The sequence below is a fragment of the Chroicocephalus ridibundus genome, chromosome 18 (assembly GCF_963924245.1).
Source record: "Chroicocephalus ridibundus chromosome 18, bChrRid1.1, whole genome shotgun sequence".
In the NCBI taxonomy this organism is placed as follows: Eukaryota; Metazoa; Chordata; class Aves; order Charadriiformes; family Laridae; genus Chroicocephalus; species Chroicocephalus ridibundus.
Window position 1 is genome coordinate 6486457 of NC_086301.1, and position 21631 is coordinate 6508087.

Sequence of the window (21631 nt, forward strand, 5' to 3'; positions counted from 1 at the left end):
CTGCAAAGATGAGCAACATAAGCGCCCCAAGGCAAATAAATACCATGGGCCACCCCGGCGTCCCCACCTCCCTCCGAAGCACTGAGTTGACGGTGCGAAAACATCCTCAGGAGCACTGCCCAAGCTGCTGATGACCACCCGAGGACCACTGACAACCACTCCGTGCATTCCCAGCGCGGTCTTCCCCCAGCCTGCAACCACACGCACATAACTCCTCGTGCCACCAAAAACGCCCCAAGCGTGGCTGCAGGACAAGCCCTGCCCTGCCAAGAGCCACACACGTGAGCCAGCGCCCCGGGGAAGCCCCAAGGCTGGAAGAGCGTGGAAGCAAACCAGCCTGCACAACCCACCCCAGGGTGATGAGTTGTCCTCCAGCACAGCCGTAAAAGCCACCAAGCCGTAGCCAGGAGCTCTTTTATCCCCATTATCTCGGTACCGGCAGTAGCAAGTAGGAGGAAGGAAGGAGAACAAGCAGCCGGCCGTGCTGCTGCGTGCACCCATCGCTGCTCACCTCCGAGACACCTTGCCGAGGGCTGAGCACACACGCAAAAGGGTTCTGTAACATCAAGGAAGCCCACAAGCAGCAGAGGGGCTTCCACAAACGCAGGCAGCTTCACGCAAGCTTCAGGAGCTCGCTACCAAGCACAGAGAGAAACGCAACCCCCTCCCCATAGGATCTCTTCCTTACGGACCTACCCCTAAAAACACTGCAGCAAATACCTTTCTTGCTGGAAAAAAAGAGCAGCAGCGCCGTCAAGGACCTCTTCGCAGCTCGGTTTTCCTTTCGGCAGCCACCCAACTCAACAAACCGTTACCCCAAAGGGCAGCTTAGCACAAAGCTGCTTCCCAAAGCAAGACGAGCCAAGTCCTTCGAGATCATGGGGAGAAGGCAGGCTGGGAGGGCAGCAGCTGGAGGGAGAGGAGACAGAACGAGCCCCAGCTGAAGCCCATCTGCTCACAGGCTGAAGGTGCCTTTTTCCATGGGGCTTAAAGGGCCGCAAAGAATAAAGCACAATGAGAAAAGTTTCTAGGAAAAGGACAACTCCTATTAAAGTACCTGCCAGGCAGAGAGTGGGAAAAGTTGTAGGTGCATGAAATGGGTGAGGAAAGGGGGTTTCTAGCCTTTTCAACCAGCCCCACGGTAAAAATGCGGGTGAAACTGTGACAAGTGGTTGGGAGCCTGATGAGGGGACACCAGGAGAAAGGATGGTCACGTCCCCCAGAAAAATCACAGAGCGGGTCACTCGCACACCACGCGTGCTAAAATCACCGCAGGCGTGAACGGATGCAACTCCACCATGGTTCCTTAACTGCAAACCTCTGAGGCACGGAGGAGCGTTACGGGATTGTACCAGCAGATGCCAGCCCTCCTCTTCCTCCCAGGGAGGCAGATCCATGCCCCACCCCCTCCAGCCTCTCAAGCTAAACCCTGAGCTGAATTTTGTTTATTTATTTTTTTATTTTCTTCTTTTCCTCTCAGCTGTAACTGCAACATCCCCTCCCTGAAGGTTCCTCATCAGCCCCGGTGCTAATGAAAAAATGCGATAATGTTTGCCTGCTTCCTGGGGGTGGTGGGAGGCACAATCTAATTAAAGGTTTGCCAGCAGCTCGAGCGCTGCAGATGGATGGTTGTTCGGGAAGTGCAAAGTATTATTACTATTACTATTATTATGACGAATGCTAACACCGGCTTTCATAAACAGGCAACAGAGGAGGTGAAGCAGGTGGTACAAGCATAGGCAGGGCTTGTTCTGCTGCCTACACCATCATTTCAGCCTTACATAAACGTGGCCCCGAAGGGTGGCAGCAGTAGATCCTATCTCTGCCCGAGGAATGAGCGGCTCGTGGACGGGCTCTTGACGAAGGGCTTGTCTCTTGAGCTGGAGGAAGAGCCGGCTGCCAACGTATCCGGCTGGTTTTAGGGGGTGTTGGCTGGGTTCCTCCGCAAGAGGAGGTGAGACACCGGAGTTGGGATGCTCAGCAGCTCCTTCCTGCGGCGGATGGACGGTGTCACTGATGTCAGTGACATCCCTCATTTCGGCAGCCCCCGCGCCTTGAGCGACACCGTCCAACAACATCAGGCTGCGGTCACGCAAGACAAAACCCACCCCTGAGACACCACCTCGGGCAGCCCTTTAAAGGCCAGCTGCGGTTATGGCTACAGATATACCCCAGCTGCCAGCGCGTCCAGTACAAAGACACTAGCCGATAATTCAATTTATAAGGTGAAAAACATAATCAGAGAATGGTTCGGTTTAGAAGGGACCTTAAAGACCATCTCGTTCCAACCCCCTGCCCTGGGCAGAGACACCTCCCACTAGACCAGGCTGCTCAAAGCCTCATCCAGCCTGGCCTCGAACCCCTCCAGGGATGGGGCAGCCACAACCTCCCTGAATCCAGGCCCACTGGTTGGTATTAAGGTTGTGATAAAAGCAATACTCGATTTAGGACTGCCCTGGTGTACCTATCACATAAGAAATAAATATGAGGATGGCTTGTGATTGCACCTCTCTGTATAACAAACCATCTCTGGACCAACTGCTGCGCACCGTGCAACCTTCATGCCTTTGTTTGGGTACCGAGGCTATTTACAAACGCGGTTTTTAAGCCAAACCAAAAATCCTTAATTCTCACCCAGAAACGTACACCACCTGTATTTTCTTACTTAATCACAGGCTGTATCTCGCCTCCTTCGCTGACCTTCATACCTCGGGAAAGAATGTGCTCCCGAGTTGGAAAACAAATTAGCGAGCGCTATATTGACAGTCCTGGGATGTTTGTAGGAGCGGGGAGTTAATGAGGCAGACAGAAACTATTCCAGACACCGGGTGCTACAGAGGAGAAAAGCGTTTTGTGGCCACACGGTGACAAGGGACAAAGAAAACCTCGGGGCGAAAGGAGGCGGCGACTTGGTTGAGAGCAGCAAAGGGAGCCGAGGAGGATTAAATCAACCCTCTCCCGCCTTCAGAAGCAAGGAGGGCTTTTAAAAACCGAGGTCAGCTTTAATCTGCATGCCCGGGGATGGGAATAACCTCCGACTTTTGGGGCCAGCAAGGAGGGGGGTGGCTGCAAGGTGACCGCCACCTCAGCCAGCCTGGAGTAGGGTCCTCCATGTCCACCAGCAGCTTTGCCACTCGGTGCTGCCCTCATGTGGCTGCTTATCGGGAATAGGGATGTTTGGTGTGTTTTCTAAAACAGAAAATAATCCCGAATAGACCAGAAATCATTCAGAGCGCCAACGAAGCTCGGTTTCGGTCCTGCAGCGCCGCAGGTAAATCAGTTTGTCAGCTTGAAAATAGGGTTTTCTCCGTGCGTTTGGAGGTGGCAGCCTCTTCGCCCAGTTGTGTCTCATCGTAGCGGAGAGGGGAATTTCTGCGGTTGAGAAAAAAAAACCCAACTTGGCAGAAAAAAAAAAAAAAAAAAAAATCTGCAAAACGCTCATCGCGTTCAGCGGTTACAATTTATGAGACTTAATTGCGCGGCGTTTTATCAGATGGATTTACAGAGATATATTGCTCCGCTGCCTCATTCGCTTCGCGCCGAGCCTGGTTGCGCCTTCTGATACCCAGCCCTGCAGAATAAAGCGGCTCAGTGGTGGAAATACAGGAAAGCTGGCATTCCAGGAAAGCTAGTTAATCTTTACGGTGCTGTTAATAAGCAATAAAATCCAGGCTGTAGCCCCCTCAGTCTGCAACAAGCTCTTTGCGCCAGGGGAAGGGGTGTTAAAAGACGAGATTTGCCTTCCCTGGGGGGGAGCACACGGTCGCAAACGCTGGGAACCTGCCCGTTTCTCTTCGGGCATGAACGTGAGCACAAAAATCAGCTGCCATCCACCCCCCTCCCTGTCACCCAGCGGCGACAAGACTCCGGTGCCGAGCATCCTTCCAGCCCCAGGGTTTGAGACGTGACCGGTTGCAATTCAGCTTGTACCAGTATTTATATATATATATATTTTTTATTTTTTTTTTTTAATCCTGACACTCACACCTAGCACATTTTCTTCCTATCTAGAAGACATTTCCAGACACTTTTCCCAAGAAATTAGCTGGCACAGGCAGGCTAAAAACAACACGTGTGCCTGTTTCATCTCACTTCCCAAGCTGCGGGGTTTATTTTCAGTGGAAAACCGGGACGTTTTATGAATCCCTGCTGCTTAGCCGTGTATCTTACAGCCCTTCAGGCTTTACAGGTCTGAGGGATGGATTTGTCTAAGCTATTATTACGCACTCTATAATTTATCAGACTTAAATTTAAGGATATCAGCTCAGTGAGGATTTTTATTTCACATTTATTCACTCTTTCAGCCTTTAAGTGAACAGGAAAACTATTAACAAAACCTCTCTTTAGTTCAAGGCTTAGGTAATAAAATCTGTATTGTGCAAAATCAAGCCATGATGTTGCAAATTTGACATAATCTCGCATTTAACACTCTTTTACTCTTCCTCATTGGGATGATGCCGTGGTCCGGAGGTGCATGACCCCAGCCTGGAGGTTTCCCTGACTTCAATCACGGCAGGTCAAAGCCTCCAGGTGCTTGGAAAAGTCAACCGGCCAAAGGATGCTGTCCATCGCTATGGAAACGCCCCTGGGAACCCATCGGACTAAGCGATTTCATCCTCTTGAATTTCTGCACTTAATTTTGTTGCTAAAAATCACTGCAAACAGGGCTCGTTTCAGAGACAGCGATATTCGGGTGCGGACGGAGGGCAGCTACCACCCGTGAGCTCAACGTGCTTCCCAGCAGCAGAGCGGTGGCATCTCTCTTTGCTCTTCCAAAACATAAATATTTCATTAGATTTTAATTTATTTTTTTTCTTCAAGAAGACGGATTCTTTGCGCGTTTGGAGAAGGAGATCGCACCCTCTTCACTCTTCATCAGATCCATTCAAGAAGGCGGCTTGGGAGCTCGTGTCACATTTTTGCTCCCGGACTCCGAGATTGATGTAGGGCTCTCCGCTGCCTCTCCTGCACCTCTGGATGCACCTGGAACACACGAGCGATAAATCGCCGTTAGCAAAACCCCCAAACTAGTGCCCCTCACCAGGCTGCTCAGGGGAGCAAAGCGCATTTATAATGAATGCACAGAGGGGGAGAAACTATTCTAGGGGTCCTAAAGACCTGTAGATCCTGGCTCATGTTGCCCAGAGAAGCTGCGGCTGCTCCATCCCTGGAGGGGTTCAAGGCCAGGTTGGACGAGGCTTGGAGCAACCTGGGCTGGTGGGAGGTGCCCCTGCCCAGGGCAGGGGGTGGCACTGGATGGTCTTTAAGGTCCCTTCCAACCCAAACCATTCTATGATTCTAAAATGCTGTTTGGGGGGGACTAGGGTTTTTTTGTTCTGTATAAAGTCTATTTGCTCGCATAGACTATAAGTTCTGTGACCCGCGTCACAGCAAACCAGCATCCCTCAGAGAGTCATAGACTCATACCATCATCTAGGTTGGAAGTGACCTTTAAGATCATCAGGTCCAACCACCCACCTTACACTGCCAAGTCCACCACTAAACCATGTCCCTCAGCACCACGTCTACCCGTCTTTTAAGTACCTCCAGGGATGGCGATTCCACCCCTTCCCTGGGCAGCCTGTTCCATTGTTTGACAACCCTTTCGGTGAAGAAATTTTTCCTAATAGCCAATCTAAACTTCCCCACAGCCTAGAGGCTCGTAAGCTGTAGGAGCACCCCTGAAAGTGGGATAACGTCCCCTTCCCATCCCCTTGGAAAAGCCATGCCTGTGGCTGGCAATGTCTTAGCCACCAGACAGTGATGTTGTACCTCTAATAACTCGGTGACTGTCGACTGCTTCGAAATCCTTGCAAAGGAGGGGACGAAGTGTCAGGAGGTCCTGGTAATGCTTTGTTTTCTCTATCAAATTACAGTTTGACTTCCAGCACCCGGTGCAGACAAAAAAAAGCGGCACAATTTCCAGGAGCAGCTCTGGGGGCTCGATTATTTGACTTCTCCGCGTTTAATGCTCTCTCTGACACTATTTTGCATTCTGTGCAGTCGACAAATAAAGTGCACGCTTGTTGCCGTGCCCTAAAACTTGCAGCAGTCAGGGGCTGCTTATTCAGCGGTGACTTTGTGCTCCAGGAGTACATCTGCATCTCACCCCAGCCATCCCCATCCCTCTCTGCCCACCCCACTCCTGCCCAAGTTCATGCCCCAGCTGTACCAGTAAGCGAGAGTGTAGTTTATAGCCAGGACGGCCACGGCGGCTGCCCAGTGCCAGAAGAAGCACATGGTGAGGAACATGATGTTGCTGTGGTCCTCCTCATTCCACACTGGACCTCCCCACGGCCGGAACAGCACGACCCCGATCTGGGTGGAACAAGAAATTTATTACCTCAGGGGAAAAAAAATAATCAATGTATCGCAGGCCTCCAGCACCCTTCTGTCCATCTTGGTTATCACCATGATCCATACGGTGACCAAGGGACTTGAGCCCTGACCAGGAACGTGTTTTTTTCTGAGACAGCGCTGGGCTCGTTGAAGTCCAGCCTTGCAATGAGAGGCCACACAAAGCAAGTCGTCGCCCACGGTCTCTCTTTTTCTGTGCAATATCCGGACACAATTGTCCCCCTGCGCTGCAGACTCCTAGCCATCCTTTAAAAACTCCAAATTTCATGTTTTGCTAGCTCAGCACGGTTTTTAATCTCTGAATTTGGGTTCGCGCAGCAGCCCTGGGGCTGAGAAAGAGGAGGGGAACTCGCATTTCTTTTCGGCAGTGGGTACCTCCAGCTGATTTCTTTGCTTCTCCGCCTGCTACCAAAGCGAGCAGCTGGCCGTATTTTTATTCAGCCATTTTATTGCTAGGTGGGGTTTGCATCTTTCCACTAAACCAGAGGGAGTGCTGCAGGGTGCATTAGACACATTAAGCAATTAGTACGTGGTCGTTAGACACTGTAGAATGCTGCTCGCTCACTGCGAGCGCTCGCTTTTGCTTTTTCCCCCCCAGAGGAGCAACAAGCCAAGACAAACAGCTATTTCAGCAGGAGCAGTCATCAGAGATGACCTGTGATAAGTAAATTTTCATTCTGGGTTATGATCTATTTATGAAGCGAGCCTGGCAAAATTATCCTTCAGAGACGCGCGATTGATACGTGATGTACGGCTGCTTCTCCTCTTTTACCGTTGCTCTCCTACCTCGGGCCTCTGCTCCGCAAGAGAAGGCAGAACTGACCTGCCAGAACCACGTTCCCTGGACGATGGTGACGCCAGCTCTGAACATCTCTAGGACAATGTTGTCACGGAGGAAGACCTCCAGCATGACGCTGCAGGCCCCTGAAAAGACGGCGATGAGCAGCAGGGAGTGGATATGCTGATCCAGCATGGGGCGATGAAGGACGTGGTAATAAAAGAGACAACCTGCCAAAATACATACAATGCTTAGAGTAGCATTAACAGCATCAACCATGACCACAGAGCCCTGGTAGAGTAAATCACCTGCCTGGGTGGTGAATTGAGACAGGTCGTCATGAAAACAAGGAACTCCACAAAGAATTATAGAATCATAGAATGATTTGGGTTGGAAGGGACCTTAAAGACCATCCAGTTCCCCCCGCCTGCCCTGGGCAGGGACACCTCCCACCAGCCCAGGTTGCTCCAAGCCCCGGCCAACCTGGCCTTGAACCCCTCCAGGGATGGGGCAGCCACAGCTTCTCTGGGCAACCTGGGCCAGGGGCCCACCACCCTCAGAGTGAAAAATTTCTTCTGAATATCTGATCTAAATCTACCCCTTTCCGGTTTAAAGCCATCGCCCCTCATTCTATCACTACATGCCCTTGTCAAAAGTCCCTCTCCAGCTTTCTTGTAGGCCCCTTTCAGATACCGGAAGGCTGCTGTAAGGTCTCTCCGGAGCCTTCTCTCCATATCTCCTAGCATCTCACCCTCCTGGAGGGATGAGGTGCCCAACCTTGGGGCAGGAGGATCTGAGCAAGATGGGGGCCAAAGGCAGAGGACAACAGAAGGGTGGTTTTTTTCCCACATTGGTGCTGTCACCTCTTCAGATCACCCTCCCCTCCTAGCCAGGCTCCTGCTGTGTCCCGCTTTTCTGTCACTAAACCTCACCATTTTCTTAGGAGCTGGAAATGATAGATTTCCTTTTCTTACATGCCAGACTGTGCCTGTTGAGCCGCCCCTGCTGCTGCTTCAAAAACCTCGGGAATCGGGGAAGGGAAAATAACAAGACATATGCCTTCATTAAGGGGTTTTCTATATAAGCAAGACCTTCATTTCCTATTGTCTTTTCCCTGTGTGATCCAAGAGGGGTCTGAAATCCTGGCTGGTGACTTGCAAGACAGCCTGAAGACAAAATGACATTCGTGATGCGCTCAAGCTGGAATAAGTCACTCGAATTTGCCACGTGCAACGCAAGCAGATGAGGATGACGATGCCTGCAGTGCAATTAATGGCTCTCAGGGGAGAACGTGGGGCACGCAAACAGCTCTGTAGATTTAAGATAAATGCAGTGTCCACCAGCCATTTATCATAACGAGGAAACTCAGCCTGCTGCTTTCTACCGCTGTCACCCCAGAAATCCCAAACCAGGGGAAGGCAGGACCTATCGATGCCTGTATTTCCCATCTTGCTACGGACTGCCCTTGGATAATATATCACCTACAACGTGTCCTATCTTCGGGGGCGTTCAGAGCAATATCTCAGTCTGGCAAATGTTGGTCCCTCTCTGACTCACCCTCCCAACATTCCTCCCCGAATTAAGTGCCACCTTCTACCGACCTTCGACGAACACAGCCACGGAGAGCATGAGGCGGTCCAGACCCCGCGGCACCACCTGGGAGACGTAGGTGAAGACGTCCACCACCCCGGAGAGGCCGTAGAAGAGGTACATGGTGGTGTGCTGCCAGTTCATCAGCTTCACCCAGTCATGGTTCTCCCCACTGTAGAGGTACATGTGTGGACCGTCCGGGACAAACTGCTCTGCCAGCATCCCTGCACGGACACGCAAGATCACGCCGTTTCTGGTGGTTTATATGCAACGACGGTTGATGCTACTCATTGCTGGGGGGGTGGTTCTGAAGCAAGAGCTGGTGGTTTTGCGTTAGGGAGAAAGGACTGGATATAAAAAAACCTCTATCAATGGTAGCTCAGCTTTGGGAAGGGGTATGAGACTTGGTCTTTTCACATCAAACTCTATTAGAGATCAAGACAAGATGAACATCAAGGATGCATCCTTCCATGCCTGGGACGGTTTCTCTGGAGTAAGGGCTCCAGTGCAGTCATCGCTACAGGCTGGGAAGTTACCGGCGTATCTACTAAAATATAACCCTTACCTATTAGAGCGAAGACGATTTTGACTCCCCCTTCGATAGCATCCACACGTTGGAAGCAATAAGTCCTGTGGGATTTCTTATTTGCTTTCTGGCTGAGGTACTGCAGCGGGTATTTCACAGACCACCAGAGCCCAAAGAGCAGGAAGAAACTGCCTGGAAGCGCGTGACCCTTGAAGTTCGCCATCCTGACAGCGTCCTCTGACTACAAGGCAAAGAAAAACAATGCCATTATACAATTTACACCAGTTATTTGACACAATGCTGGAAAAAAAAAAAAAGGTATTTCCCTTTCAGGGAGGACTGGACAAGGCTTGACCAGGCACGTGGGAATAGGAAGGAGCACTGGGAAACCCCCCAAGGGTGAGAGGTGGGACGTCTCTGACATCCTGGCCCCATGATTAGGAAATATCCGAAAAAGCCACAGCCCAGACTAGTTTAGCAGAGGCCCCATATCTGCTGCAATCTCTGACACATCCCAGCCTGAACTTTGCTTCCCCCTGGGTCCCTCCCAGCAGTAGCTCCTGCTTTTCCTACCCTTCTGCAGGGACGAGCGAGAGCATCCACTGCACACCAGGGCAGGTGGGCTTTTCGGGACCAGGCAGGAGAGAAAACACACAGGGAAACCAGTAAGGTCTAGGGGTAAACAGCAGTGGGTTTCTTTAGCTCCTTGAGCAGCCACAGAAGCGATGTGCTATGCCCCAAAATTTTTGAAATTCCCAGAATTTTTTCAGTCCATGGAGGGGAAAAAAAGCCAACCTCAACCCACGCCACATCTATTTCGCAAAGCCAAAGCAAAAAATTATAGCTGCAAAAAATGCCCCAAAAGCTGCTGGAAACAAAACATTTTTGGTTCTGGGCAAAGAAACCAACTCGCTCCCTGCATTGCTGCCTCCTCCCATCCATTTTTTTCCCCTCTCCAGAGCATCACTAAGCCGGGATTTGCACCGCACAGAGCCCGGGGATCCCAGCCGAGCCGCTTGAGCCTCCGTGCCCGAGCGCACACACGTGCACCATTTGTAGGAGAGCCGGGGGACCCGTTTCCTAGGAGAATTACAGCAATTAAAACCCAGCCGGCTCCTGTTTGCCATTTGCTGGTTTGCTTAATTAGGTGGAGAAACGATTAGCTCTTTGATGTGGGCTCGAGCATATGTTCGGGGGCCTGCCTTGGCGCGATCGCAGGTCGGTTGTGGCAGGCTGGTCAATTAGGATTTTTTTAATTGATAGCAAGGGCTGTGTTGCTGGCACCAAGGACTTCCTTCTCCATTTATTAACGCTCCTCTCCACCCCGAGCTGAGCTTAACGCCGGGCAGAAACCAGCTCTTTCGTGGCATGGATGCCATCCATCCATCCATCCATCCATCCATCCATCCATCCATCCGTCCACATAGCAACGGGATGCGGAGTTTGGTGCTGGACCTGATGTCCCCATCCCAGACCCCCATGACCTGGTTATCCTTATACCGCCTTCCCCAGCTGCATTTTGGGCTCCAGTCCTCACTCGCTGGAAATATAAACCCCAAAAAAATGCTCTTATTCCGCTGTTGCCTGCCTTCGGCATAAAGGATAACTCGGAGGTGAGGTTGAACACGTCTCTCCCTTTGAGAGGGGAGAGCACTTGCTTTGGCTTTATTAATATCTGATTTCAGGTCGGTTTGTCCCGGGGACACCTCATTTCGCCCCGTTAAGCCCATGCCCCCGGAGCTCGGCTGGGCGCAGGTACCATCTCTCAGAGGCAGGAAAATCCACCGGGTTAGATCAGCCCCGTCGCCGACCTGCCCGATTTGAACTGGTTTAACCAAGCCTGGTTTAATCCAACCCCTGGAGGTAAGCAAACATTGCCTCCTCGTGCAAACACCACCCCGGCGCACGCAGCTGACGTCCTTGCTTTCCACCAAATACCTGTGAACTACCACTGAGGGCTTCTTGCAAACAAATTTAGGAGGGGATTTAATCTGAGGGTGGAAAATCTGTGCGTGAAAGTATTATTTTCTACCCTATTGTCGAGCAGGTTTGGAGGCAGCTGTTAGCAGCACTGCGAGGTTTTGTGACTTAAAAGGAGAGATTTATTGACAGTGGGTGCATTGGGTAAATAAACACAAAATCAAAGCAAGACGCCGTTTACCAGCAATGCTGGCACAGTCCAGTGGGTTAATACAATGGTCTTTTTAGCCCTTTGGAAAAGACAGCCAGGGAATCGGAGCATCCACCTGTATCCCCATGGATTAAGGGAGCTGCATACCTCAGCCGGGGAGGTGGCTGAGAAATCTGTATTTTCTGAGTGAGCAGAGAATTGCTTCGCGTGCACGCAACGGTGTAGTGTCAGGATGACGACTGAAAGCAGAACTAAACCAATCCCCGAATGCCGCGCCAAGAAGTACCGCAGCCATATCATGCCATGTTAACGCTATACTTATAACACTACCACAGAAATATATAGTCAAATAGAGAACCCCGTTGACTAGCTATTTTAAAGGCAGATATTTAAGGGGACCTGCTGGTTTCCCACGTGAGATCGCCGCCGTCGAAACAGGCTGAACTAAAGGATACATTGACCGAGCAAGGAAATGTAAAGGTCATTTAAACGGAGCCCAGCAGCCAGCACGTCCACCTGACAAGGCGTAGGTGTGCTGGCGTGGGCTCGGCGGGGTGACAGGGACTGTTTCGGGGTTGCTGCCGTCCGTACCCGCCCCATCCCTCGCCAGCAGGACGCAGGGCGGCTTATCTGGGACGCGTGACCAGCGAAACTATTTCTCCCGCTTCCCTTCCTCCTCTGAAAACACGCAAAAAGTGAGCGCAGAGGGGGAAAAAAAAAAAAAACCAAACATAAAAACCCCCAAACCAATTATGTTTTCAACCGTGAGCACCCTGGAGCAAACAGCCAAAGAGCTCTTGTTTATCCCTACAGCTCCAAGTGCAGCGAGACTTTGCCTGCAGTCGCTGGGGAAAAGAAAAAGGCTGAAGGTCCAGCTGATGTTGGGTTGGCAGCAACAACCGCCCCTTCAGGGCATCCCCGCAGGGCCCGCCTTTGCCCCGTTCCCTCGCCGCCTAACCTGCGCGCTCGACAACGCACCCGCGTCCCCGCTGCCTTGTAATTAATGCACTTTGCCCTCTGTTTATTACAATGCCGTGCGCTGCGCCTGCTTAATGATTTACTGCTTCGTCTGCTCTTATCACCTCCCAAAGGAGCTGGTTGCTGCTTGGTTTATAGCCAATGGGCCAACCACCCGGGGAGGCGTCCGGAGGACAGCGAGGAGCCCGACTAGGCTTTCGCCTCCTCCTCTCATCCTACCCTGGCAGCCACAGATAATCTCTTTTCAGCCAAACCGTGGACTATTTGAGTTTTCCAAAGCTCTCGTCTGCTTTACTGCATTAATTATTTTCTTTATAAAGGTCTTATTAGTGCATCGATAATGTCTCGCTCAGGGCATCACTTCCATTTTCCCCAGCTTGGAAATTACAGTCTAAAGTTCGCCAGTGGGAACAGCTCGCAGCCGTCACCCCTGCAATTAACTTTGCCCTTAGACCTCCACAAATCAGGCGGTTCAGACACGCCAGAGCTGGTTTGCTCTCCGGGGGACCCGCCGCCTGGCTCTCGGAGCATCCGCGGGTGACGGGGACGGTCCCTGGGGAAAGGCTGACTCAACAGAGAAATGCCTCGGCTTGTGGGAAAAAAAAGGCCGAGCTGGGGAATGCCACTGAGGTGTATATCTGGAAATAACAAAGCTATTTCCAACCCTCTGGAGGTGGTTTGGGTCTCCTCCTGCTGCGTCTGAGAGCGCAGGAGGAGAGCATCAAACCCAGACCTATAGACTGCAGTGGCTCAGATGCTTTGGCCAAAAAAGCATCCTCCATCAGCCCATTTCCTACCCCGTGCGCTCTCTCCTGGTACAACGCAACCCAAATCCTCTGCCTGGGAGGGAAATCCAGCAACAGGGTGACTGGAGAAGACGACAGGGAGGTGAGACAACTGCCCCTCTGAGGACAGAAAGACGGCAGAGGAGACACCCAAGAGACGCCAGCAGAGGCATCGCCTACAAACACGAGCTCTCCTCTTGCCCGCTGCCTCACTCCATCACCAGCACCGTCTTATTTGTCCATGGAGACATTTCTAATCATAGCGGCACTTCCATTAGCTCCCCGAGGAGTTGGATCCCTAATGCATTAATGTCAGGCTAAAACCCCTCTCTGAACCATTTCATCCCATTAGCCTCGGTTTTTCTTCTCTCTCTGCCTCCGTCCGCACCGGGGAGCGTTCGCCGTGACACCGAGCAATCATGCTATTTGTTAGTAATACTCGCGAGCATCTGCCAACCCACGAAAGTAACTTCTCTGCCTCTAAAGAATCCTTAGGGTCTTCAGTCTTAGGTTAAAAATCATCATCATTGTTGGAACCTATTAGGCTCAATTGCCGGGGAATATCTGAAGGACCATCAGGTGCTGCAGGAGCAGCTGCTGATAGACACAGGAGATAGACCGAGCTAATCCGAAAACAAAGGGAAAATTCAATGTGGATGTTCAAACCGGGATGAAAGCTTCAAACTGGGGATGGAGGAGATCTGACATCTGTTTAATAGACGCAACGGACCCACCAGGAAAGAGGCGCTGGGGGAAAGGGAGAGACCGAAACGCTGGCGATGGAGGAGTTATATCGCTCACTGCTTTGGGCTCTCCGTCCCCACCGTCAGGGAAGCAGCGAGAAGCAGCTCCGAATTACAGCCCAGCAGAGAAAGCCGAGAAATAAAACAAATCAGCCAAAGCCATCTTAATTACAGGGGCTCGGAGCGGGCGCTTCATCATCCTTTTGCTTCTCTTTACGACCAGCATTTGTTTATTTGCGGTTTTAAGGCAATGAGGTCTGACTTTAAAAATGATCTGTTTTGGGAAACGCATGTTACCATCTTAAAAGCCATTTTTCCTCGCGTCTGCGTGATGCCGAAGAGATTAAAGTGCTCTCTAAAGGTGGTGGTTGCTGTGGGACTCGGGGAGCCGAGGTCTGTGCCTCCCCAGCTCTGCGATGGGTGACGATGGAACCCATCAGCAGGAGGAGACCCAACCCCAGACGCTGGGGGGGTTGACTCCCCCAACCCCAACAAGCACCCACACAAAGCCCTGACTCCAAACCGGCACTGCCGCCACCAGCGACGCCGCAAAAATCGGTGTTTTTCCCAAGGCGAGACCGTTGCTCGTCCTAAAATTGTCCCCATTGCCCCACAGGCCAAGCGCTCCTCCCAGCCGCCCTCAGCATCCCTCAAGGAAAACTGTCCAAGACGAGCTACTAAAGAAACCGTTTCCAGCGCGATACATCCCAGATACATCCAGTTATTCACTTTAAATACAGAAAACTAAGCCAGTTGAGTACCGCGGCCGCCCTTTGGTTTATTACGTGGTTGTGGCTGCCCGACACAAACCTCTGCAAGCGCCCTGTGCCTCGGCCGTCACCTCCGGCGCTGCAAAAGTGAGATGTTTTTAGTTGTTTTTTTTAACGCCAAGCAGGTAGGAAGAAGGAAGAAACCCTTCCCCAGCAACGCCCTGCCAAGGGAGGCACCGTCCCTCGGGCAGGGCAGTCCCCTGGACGCTGCTTTTCCTCCTAATCCGCACATTTTCGGGCACGGAAAGAGACTTTTCTGGGCAATTCTGCGGGGAGAGGAGGGTGGGGAGCGGGTTTCTGGTTCGGCGCGCGCAGCAGCGGTTTCGGTCTGGCTGTTTAGACGGAGAATTTGCATTTAATTTGGCTGGGGAGTGGAGGAGGGAGCCGGAGAAGGCTTCTCGCAGGCAGCCCAGCAAGGGGCGAGGGGGGATTTGGGGGGGACGCCGTGCCCCCAGGCTGCCCCGCTCTCCCCCCATGCCTGCTTTCGGCCCCCCATTTACCGTGTTTATTTTTCAAACTTCCCCCTCGGAAAGCGTTGCTGCCCCATCACGTCCCACCACCGCGGCCAGGGCAGCAGCAAACCTCCCCCCCCCCCACCCCAGCTTTCCCCTGTCCCACCGGGATCCCGGGGCGGTGGGACACCCCCCATGGGTCAAAGACCCCTCCTCTTCCCCCCATTACCCCCCCTCTCCCCCAGTTTGTTTTCTCGAGGGGAGCAGGTCCAGGCTCACCCATCCCAATCCTTCTCTCTCTGGATGGGGCTGGTTGAGGATGACAAATCGAGGGGTCCCCCCCATCCCTACCCACCCGGAGGGGATACAGATGGGGGCCCTTCCCCTCCCAGCTATGGGGGGTGGGGGGGGGCGAGTCCCTTGGCTCGGGGTGACATTCCCCAGCCCCTTCCCAACACGAAGCCCCCCTCCCCACGCCGGCCAGCGGACCCTTACCTGCCGCGCTGATGCCGCTGCCGTACCTGCGCCCAGGTGAGCCGTGCTCCTCCCCTGCCCGCGGCACCTGCCTCCTCCCTGCCAGCCCCGGCCGCTCCCAGCCTCCCCGAACCCCCCCCAACAAGGCAAAGACACACAAAAAAAACCCCGAAACCGCCACCCTTGGGCACACCGGGCGCTTACATTTGCAGTTTGTTCCCCCCAAAACTCACCCGAATTGAACAACTGGCTGTCTCAAGGCTTCCCCCCACCCCCCCCCCCCCAAATCTTTATTTTCTCACATTTCATTGCAATGATTAAATTTCCTTCTATCGGACTCCCCCATCACCAGCCTCAGGTGGGGACAGGGGGGCTGTATGGGGCATTACCCCCCGCCCCAGGTCCCCTGCACCCCCCCGGGCCACCAACCACTGCCGAACGGATTAATTTCTTTGAAGCACTTCATTTTATGTGCTTCCCAGGCCGTGATGGATGCTCCTCTGGGGATCCCCTCTCATCACCCATATTTCAACTCCAAACGCAATTTTCTGACCAGGCCTCCTATAAAACGTAGCTTATTCTTAATAATACTTTCCACTTTCATCTCCAGCCCTGCGAGTGCTTTACAAATGTTAAATAATTAACCCCCACGACGCCCTTGGGAGGGAGGTAAGCGTTATTATCGCTATTTGTAAAAGAAGCACTGACAGAGCCTCCTGTGCAATGGCCCTGGGTTTACCTCACTTTTACAGAGCGGCGCAGGTACTTCCATCACTGAGAGCAAATACACCTGCCGCGGGGAATTTGTAGTAAAGAAAGCTGAATTTTAATGCTTTAAATATATCCGCCCTGTTTTATAAATGACTTCGCGGTTAGGAGCGCTGTCTGGCAATCCCCTGTCTTTTTTTTTTTTTTTTTTATTACGATTTTGATTTATTACAACCCAATTCTATTCCCTCGCCCTGTCCCGCGCTGTTGTTTAAACAGGTGACTTCTTGTAAAAATAATTATCCCCTTAATTCATCCTTTCTCACCGCTCGGAGAGGCGGGCGCTGCTGGAAGGGAGGAAGCATCCCCCAGGCATCCTCTCGCCGCCAATTTTATCGGCGGTGGGGTTGGATGCCCAAACCCCGCGTGTTTTTTCAGGTGGGGCGATTCAAATTTTCCAGAGGCGAAAGCCAAGCTCCGGGTATTTATTTTCTCCAGCTAGGCAGCTCCTCCATTACATTGTTCCACGAACGTCCTAGGAGCCTGTTGCCGTTTTAACGCGTGTCCCGCGAGCCCTGGGATAAATCGGAACAAATCGGGGTGCTGCAGGCGCACGGGAGGATTCACCCCCCCAAAAAACCCTACACCTGAAACTGAGGTTGAGAAATAAATGGGAGGAAAATGAGGATGGAGGGCCTGGAAACACAAAGAATTATTTTGCTGCCTCTCCGTGCAAGCTCATGGGAAAAAAAAAAAAAAAAAAAAAAAAAAGGGATGTCCAAAAACGCAACTGAAGCGCCAAAAACGCTGTTCAAAAATAATGGCCATTAGTAGTGAAGTTGCTGGACCTGGTACATAAATCCCACGGCTCCTCTCACCTCGAAAGGCTGAGTTCAGCTAGAAACCAAACCTCTAGCTCAAAACTAAACCTTTAGCTCAGCCTGGCTCTGAAATGGAAGTTTGCCCATACCGAACCCTCTGTTGGTGTTTCTCGGCTACCAGGAAATTTGCACCGCCAAATATTTGCCCAACGAAACCACGGGGTGTGGGTGGGGGTGGATCTTTAATATAAGGAAACAAATAACCTCTCCGGGTGTATTTATTGTAGCAAAGACCATCCCCGCGCTGGAGGTTAAACAGAATCCGACCTCAGCAAAACTTCTCATTTCCGCGGGGTCCGGAGCAACCCGTAAAACGCAACAAAACACAAAGATCGGCTCTAATTTATAGCTGTATCTTCACTAGAGCTCAGCCACCCCTCCAAACCCTCGCTGCTCTTTAAAGCAGCCTTGAAATCACACGTAAAGGCTGTCACTCATCTGACTCACGGCCAGATTTTTGGCCTCTCACCAGTCACGGGCACGGGGCGGCCACTGGAGGTGGCCACCACGACACGCCGCACACCCGGCCAAAAAAAAAGTCCTGATTGGCAGCTTTTCTAAATCTTACTGCCTTCACATGGAATCCACCCTGGTAAAAAATTCCCAGCCCCCCTCCTAGGAATTTTTGAGGCCTCAAAAAGCTGGTTTGTGTCCTGCCCGTCTCTCTTTTTCCACCTTCTGATGGCCGTTTGCTCCCTGCCTGTCCCACGCGGAACTCAACGTACCCCTGGGAGCTCTGACAGCAAACCGCAGCCGGCCAGCCGCAGCAACCTGCGAATCTGCAGGGAATGACCAGGAAAACGGGAGTTTGCTGCCCTGGGAAACATCTCAGGATGCTCTCTGGGAAGAGAATACGCTCTTTGGTACCTGCCATCTCCGCTTTGGGACCTGCCACCTCCAAGGATGCAGCGTCAGACGCGGGCTGGAGCCATGCAGTAGGGGAAGGAGGGAGCGATGCGTAAATTTGCTGAGAATTAATTGCTGGGAGAAACAGGGGGGAAATGAAGGAGCGTCAGAGGCAGGAAATGAGCCCCCTCGTCGTCGTGCGCTGGCAGAGGGGACGGGTGACAGAGTCACCTGCCGCGCGGACATGCATCCGGAGAGAGGAGCTGCACAGGTTGCCTGCAATTTTAGGAGGCAGGAAAATCAGAAAGCAAGCTGGAGAGCTGCCCGGCACGCTCACCCGGGCGCTGGTCTTTATGCGGTCCCTCGCTGGGATATCGATGTGTTTTCCAACCAGGATAATTACACCTTGTTTTCCTTTCCCCCCCGCCTCGCACCCATGCATGGGCCCATGTGAAACCTGCCCAAACGAGAGGGTGCCGTGCAACGTAGCACCCGCCGCAGGCAATGTATCTGCAGGAAAACGGTCACATACCTACATCATCCCGTTTTTAAATGAGACACCTCCTACAGATGCCAAGGCGAGCGGCTCTGTCCCATCAGCTTTCCTGGTACCCAGGGAAGATCCTTTCAAGGCATCCTCCCATCTCATAGAATTATAAAATCATGAAATGGTTGGGGTTGGAAGGGACCTTAAAGACCATCCAGTTCCCACCCGCCCTGCCCTGGGCAGGGACACCTCCCACCAGCCCAGGTTGCTCCAAGCCCCGTCCAACCTGGCCTTGAACCCCTCCAGGGATGGGGCAGCCACAGCTTCTCTGGGCACCCTGGGCCAGGGGCTCACCGCCCTCACAGCAAAGAATTTCTTCCTCAGATCTCATCTAAATCTCCCCTTTTTCAGTTAAAAACCATCACCCCTTGTCCTATCACTACGTGCCCTTGTCAAAAGTCCCTCCCCAGCTTTCCTGGAGCCCCTTGAGGGACTGGAAGGGGCTCTAAGGTCTCCCCAAAGCCTTCTCTTCAAACCACCATCTGCCCCATTTCCTCCTCACCCTGGGCAGCTTTATGCCGGGTGGGAAGGGGAAAGAGCCCTGGGAAGGCAGAAACTGGGAATTAGCAAAGGAGACAGCGAGGGACTGGTCGAACTCTGCTCGAAACGTGACCTGATTCTTGCTCCCTCGCAAAGACGCCGAGGAAGGAGTTTGCCAGATGGCAAGAGGAGAAGATGAATAAATCCGATATGGCACATCTGCAGCTGCAGAGAGCAAACCGCGTCCGCGTACAGCCCGACCGAGGAGGGATCGCTCTGGGGACAAGCTTGGCAAAGAAAGCAGACACAAGAAGAAAAAAAAAAAAACAAACCCAAAGGTTTCTATTACAGCCCCCCACACACAAACCCCCCGCCGTGAAGAGATCTCAGACCCCGGCTGGGTAAAAACAGGCGAGAGGGGACTGGAATGAAATAAAAAGCAGAAAGAGCTCAGCCACGACGCGACTCAAACTGCATCAGCCCCAGCTGGGTGCCAGCACTGCAGCGTGCTTGGACGCGGCAAAAGCGCTAATAAGGGACAGAAGAGCATTAAAAAGAAAATGGTGTAGCCAGATAAAAGAAGTGTAAGAGAAAGCGAAGGCGGAGAGCAAGAAAACGGTGAAAGGGAGAGAGAGGGAGAGGTGCTGAAGGCTAAAGGTTAAAGCGATTGCACCGAAAAGGGAGCAGAGAGTGGGCAAAACTCGGTGGGAAACTGTATCGGGGCAAGCAGGGTAAAAAAACCAAACAACTCACAGCTGATGCGGAGCGAAAAAAGCAGGCAGGCAACAAAATGCTGGGTCAAACCAGCTCCATCCCGGCAGGGGAGAAGCGGGGGACACCCGCACGGCCCCGCCGGGAGAGGTACAGGCACCGACGGGCAGCCCCTAAGGGCTGTGCCATTAATATTGCCCCTGGGAGCCAGGAAAAATTAAATCTTAAAATCCTGGGAGCTGCCCCTTTTTATTTCTGCAACGATCTGTTTTGGGGGTTTTTTGTTGGGTTTTTTTTTTTTTTTTTTTTGGCAGTGATCCTTTTTGTCCACTGCGGTGCTTCTGGGCTAAATAAACTGCCATTTTTTTTCCTCCAGGCCCTTTTAAAGGGAGCGGGTGCGGGCAGAGGAAGGGCACAGCAAAAAAAAAAAAGAAGAAACTTCCCAGAGATTTGATTTTGGGGTGGTTTTTTTCCCCTCCTTCAAACTGCCATTCATCAGCAAGTGGAGCAAGGGCACATCTCGGTGGCAGAGGGAGGAATGTCACCTCCCCAGTTGTGCTCAACCCATGTCACCTCTTAAAAAAAGCGGCATTTATTTGGGGATTGGTTGATCTTCAACACCTGGAGCGGGAATAAACGCCTCCGCCTGCTGGGGAGGTTACCGGGGACATGAAGCTGCCAGGAGCAGATGTGGTGGGTGGTTTCATCTGAAAAGAGAGAGGGGAAAATTAGTTTGCCAATGCTAAACTCTTCATTTTTTTAAATTAGGTTGGGGAAAATACTGATATTTACTTTTCCTTCTTCCCCCTATTTATCACCGGTTACAATTTTTGCCTGCGGTTATCCTCCTCCCCAGCACTCTGGCTCCAACCCTCTTTCCTGGGCAAACATTTATGATTTCTGCCAATATTCGCCATCCCCATCAATCCGAACAGTTGCGTTTCATCAAAAAAAAAAACATACCCGGGGACAAAACCAAATTCAAAACCTGTTATTTATTGACCTTTAGCAATAGAAATACGGCCCCGACCTGCTACAAACCGGCATCTCCCCGAGCTCTGCAGAAGCGAAGCGTTTCAGCCGACCCGTAAATCCGTGCCCAGAGGAGGAGGATGCTTGGGGGGGATTGTGGGAAGCGGGTGCTGGGGTTTTTGGGGAGCAGCCTTCACACCTGAGAGCTTGCGCAAGGGATTTGTGTTGTTAAAAGGGAGAAAAGAGGCAGCAAGTGTGTGTGGGGCGGGGGGTCCTTGCGGACGCAGGGACGAGGGTTGCGGGATGCTGCGCTGGCCTTGGGGACCAGGCGCCAACGCGACGTGGCCGGACGCGTCTCGGGTGTGCAGAAATGAACCCCAGGAATATTTGGGAACACTAGGTGGTGCTGAGGGCTCGCAGAAAGGCTCCCGCGCCGCCGCCGAGGGATGCTCAGGGGTGCCAGGCTGCAGGTCTGGAGGGACCGGGGGCTGCATCCCCATTTCGGGGTGGGCTTTCCAGCTTTTTCTCCTTGTGTCACTTTGTCACAGCTTCCCCTCTGCTAAAAGCACTTTGCAGCAGCCGGGAAGCGGCACCGGCTTTAGGAAGTCCAGCTCTACCCTGGTCCCTTCGCCTCCTTTTCCAGGGCTGTGTCCCCCGTCACACCTCTCTTTAACTGATGGGGAAACTGAGGCACGAGGTGAGGCATTACCCGGGGCAGTTTCCGTCCCCACCCACTGTCCCAACCCACCCGGCAGCATCGTTTTTCCAGCGAGGAGGCAGCATCGCCTTTGGGTGAGCCCTAAAACACTAAGGGGTTCAAACCATCCTTAAAAAAAAATTAAGGATTGCGGCAAACAGCCTGTTTTCAGCCACCCATCTCTTTGGTGCTGGCGCTTTTGCGT

The 21631-nt window shown here is 52.4% G+C and overlaps 1 protein-coding gene across 3 annotated transcripts; it reads right to left on the reverse strand.

The window, feature by feature from the left end:
* Window positions 1-4056: 4056 nt before the first annotated feature.
* Window positions 4057-19854, reverse strand: LOC134524940 (transmembrane protein 45B-like). Of its 3 annotated transcripts, none has more exons than XM_063355265.1 (6): window positions 19800-19854; window positions 9291-9492; window positions 8737-8949; window positions 7181-7365; window positions 6173-6318; window positions 4057-4983 (listed from the first exon to the last, which is right to left on the reverse strand). In XM_063355265.1, exons 2-6 carry the CDS (start codon window positions 9472-9474, stop codon window positions 4866-4868), a joined length of 846 nt encoding a protein of 281 aa, XP_063211335.1. In that variant the 5' UTR covers window positions 9475-9492; window positions 19800-19854; the 3' UTR covers window positions 4057-4865. The 3 variants fall into 3 exon arrangements, with proteins under 3 accessions (XP_063211335.1, XP_063211334.1, XP_063211336.1); XM_063355264.1 differs by lacking the exon at window positions 19800-19854 and adding an exon at window positions 15606-15687; XM_063355266.1 differs by lacking the exon at window positions 19800-19854 and adding an exon at window positions 15632-15649.
* Between the last annotated feature and the right edge of the window lie 1777 nt (window positions 19855-21631).

Bases quoted from the DNA above. Each gene is read 5' to 3' on its own strand.
- LOC134524940 (XM_063355265.1), bottom strand. From the start codon at position 9,474: ATGGCGAACTTCAAGGGTCACGCGCTTCCAGGCAGTTTCTTCCTGCTC. The intron at 8,950-9,290 runs GTAAGGGTTATA...GTGTCCGTGCAG, and splicing joins AATCGTCTTCGCTCTAATAG to GGATGCTGGCAGAGCAGTTT. The intron at 4,984-6,172 runs GTACAGCTGGGG...CGTGTGTTCCAG, and splicing joins AACTACACTCTCGCTTACTG to GTGCATCCAGAGGTGCAGGA.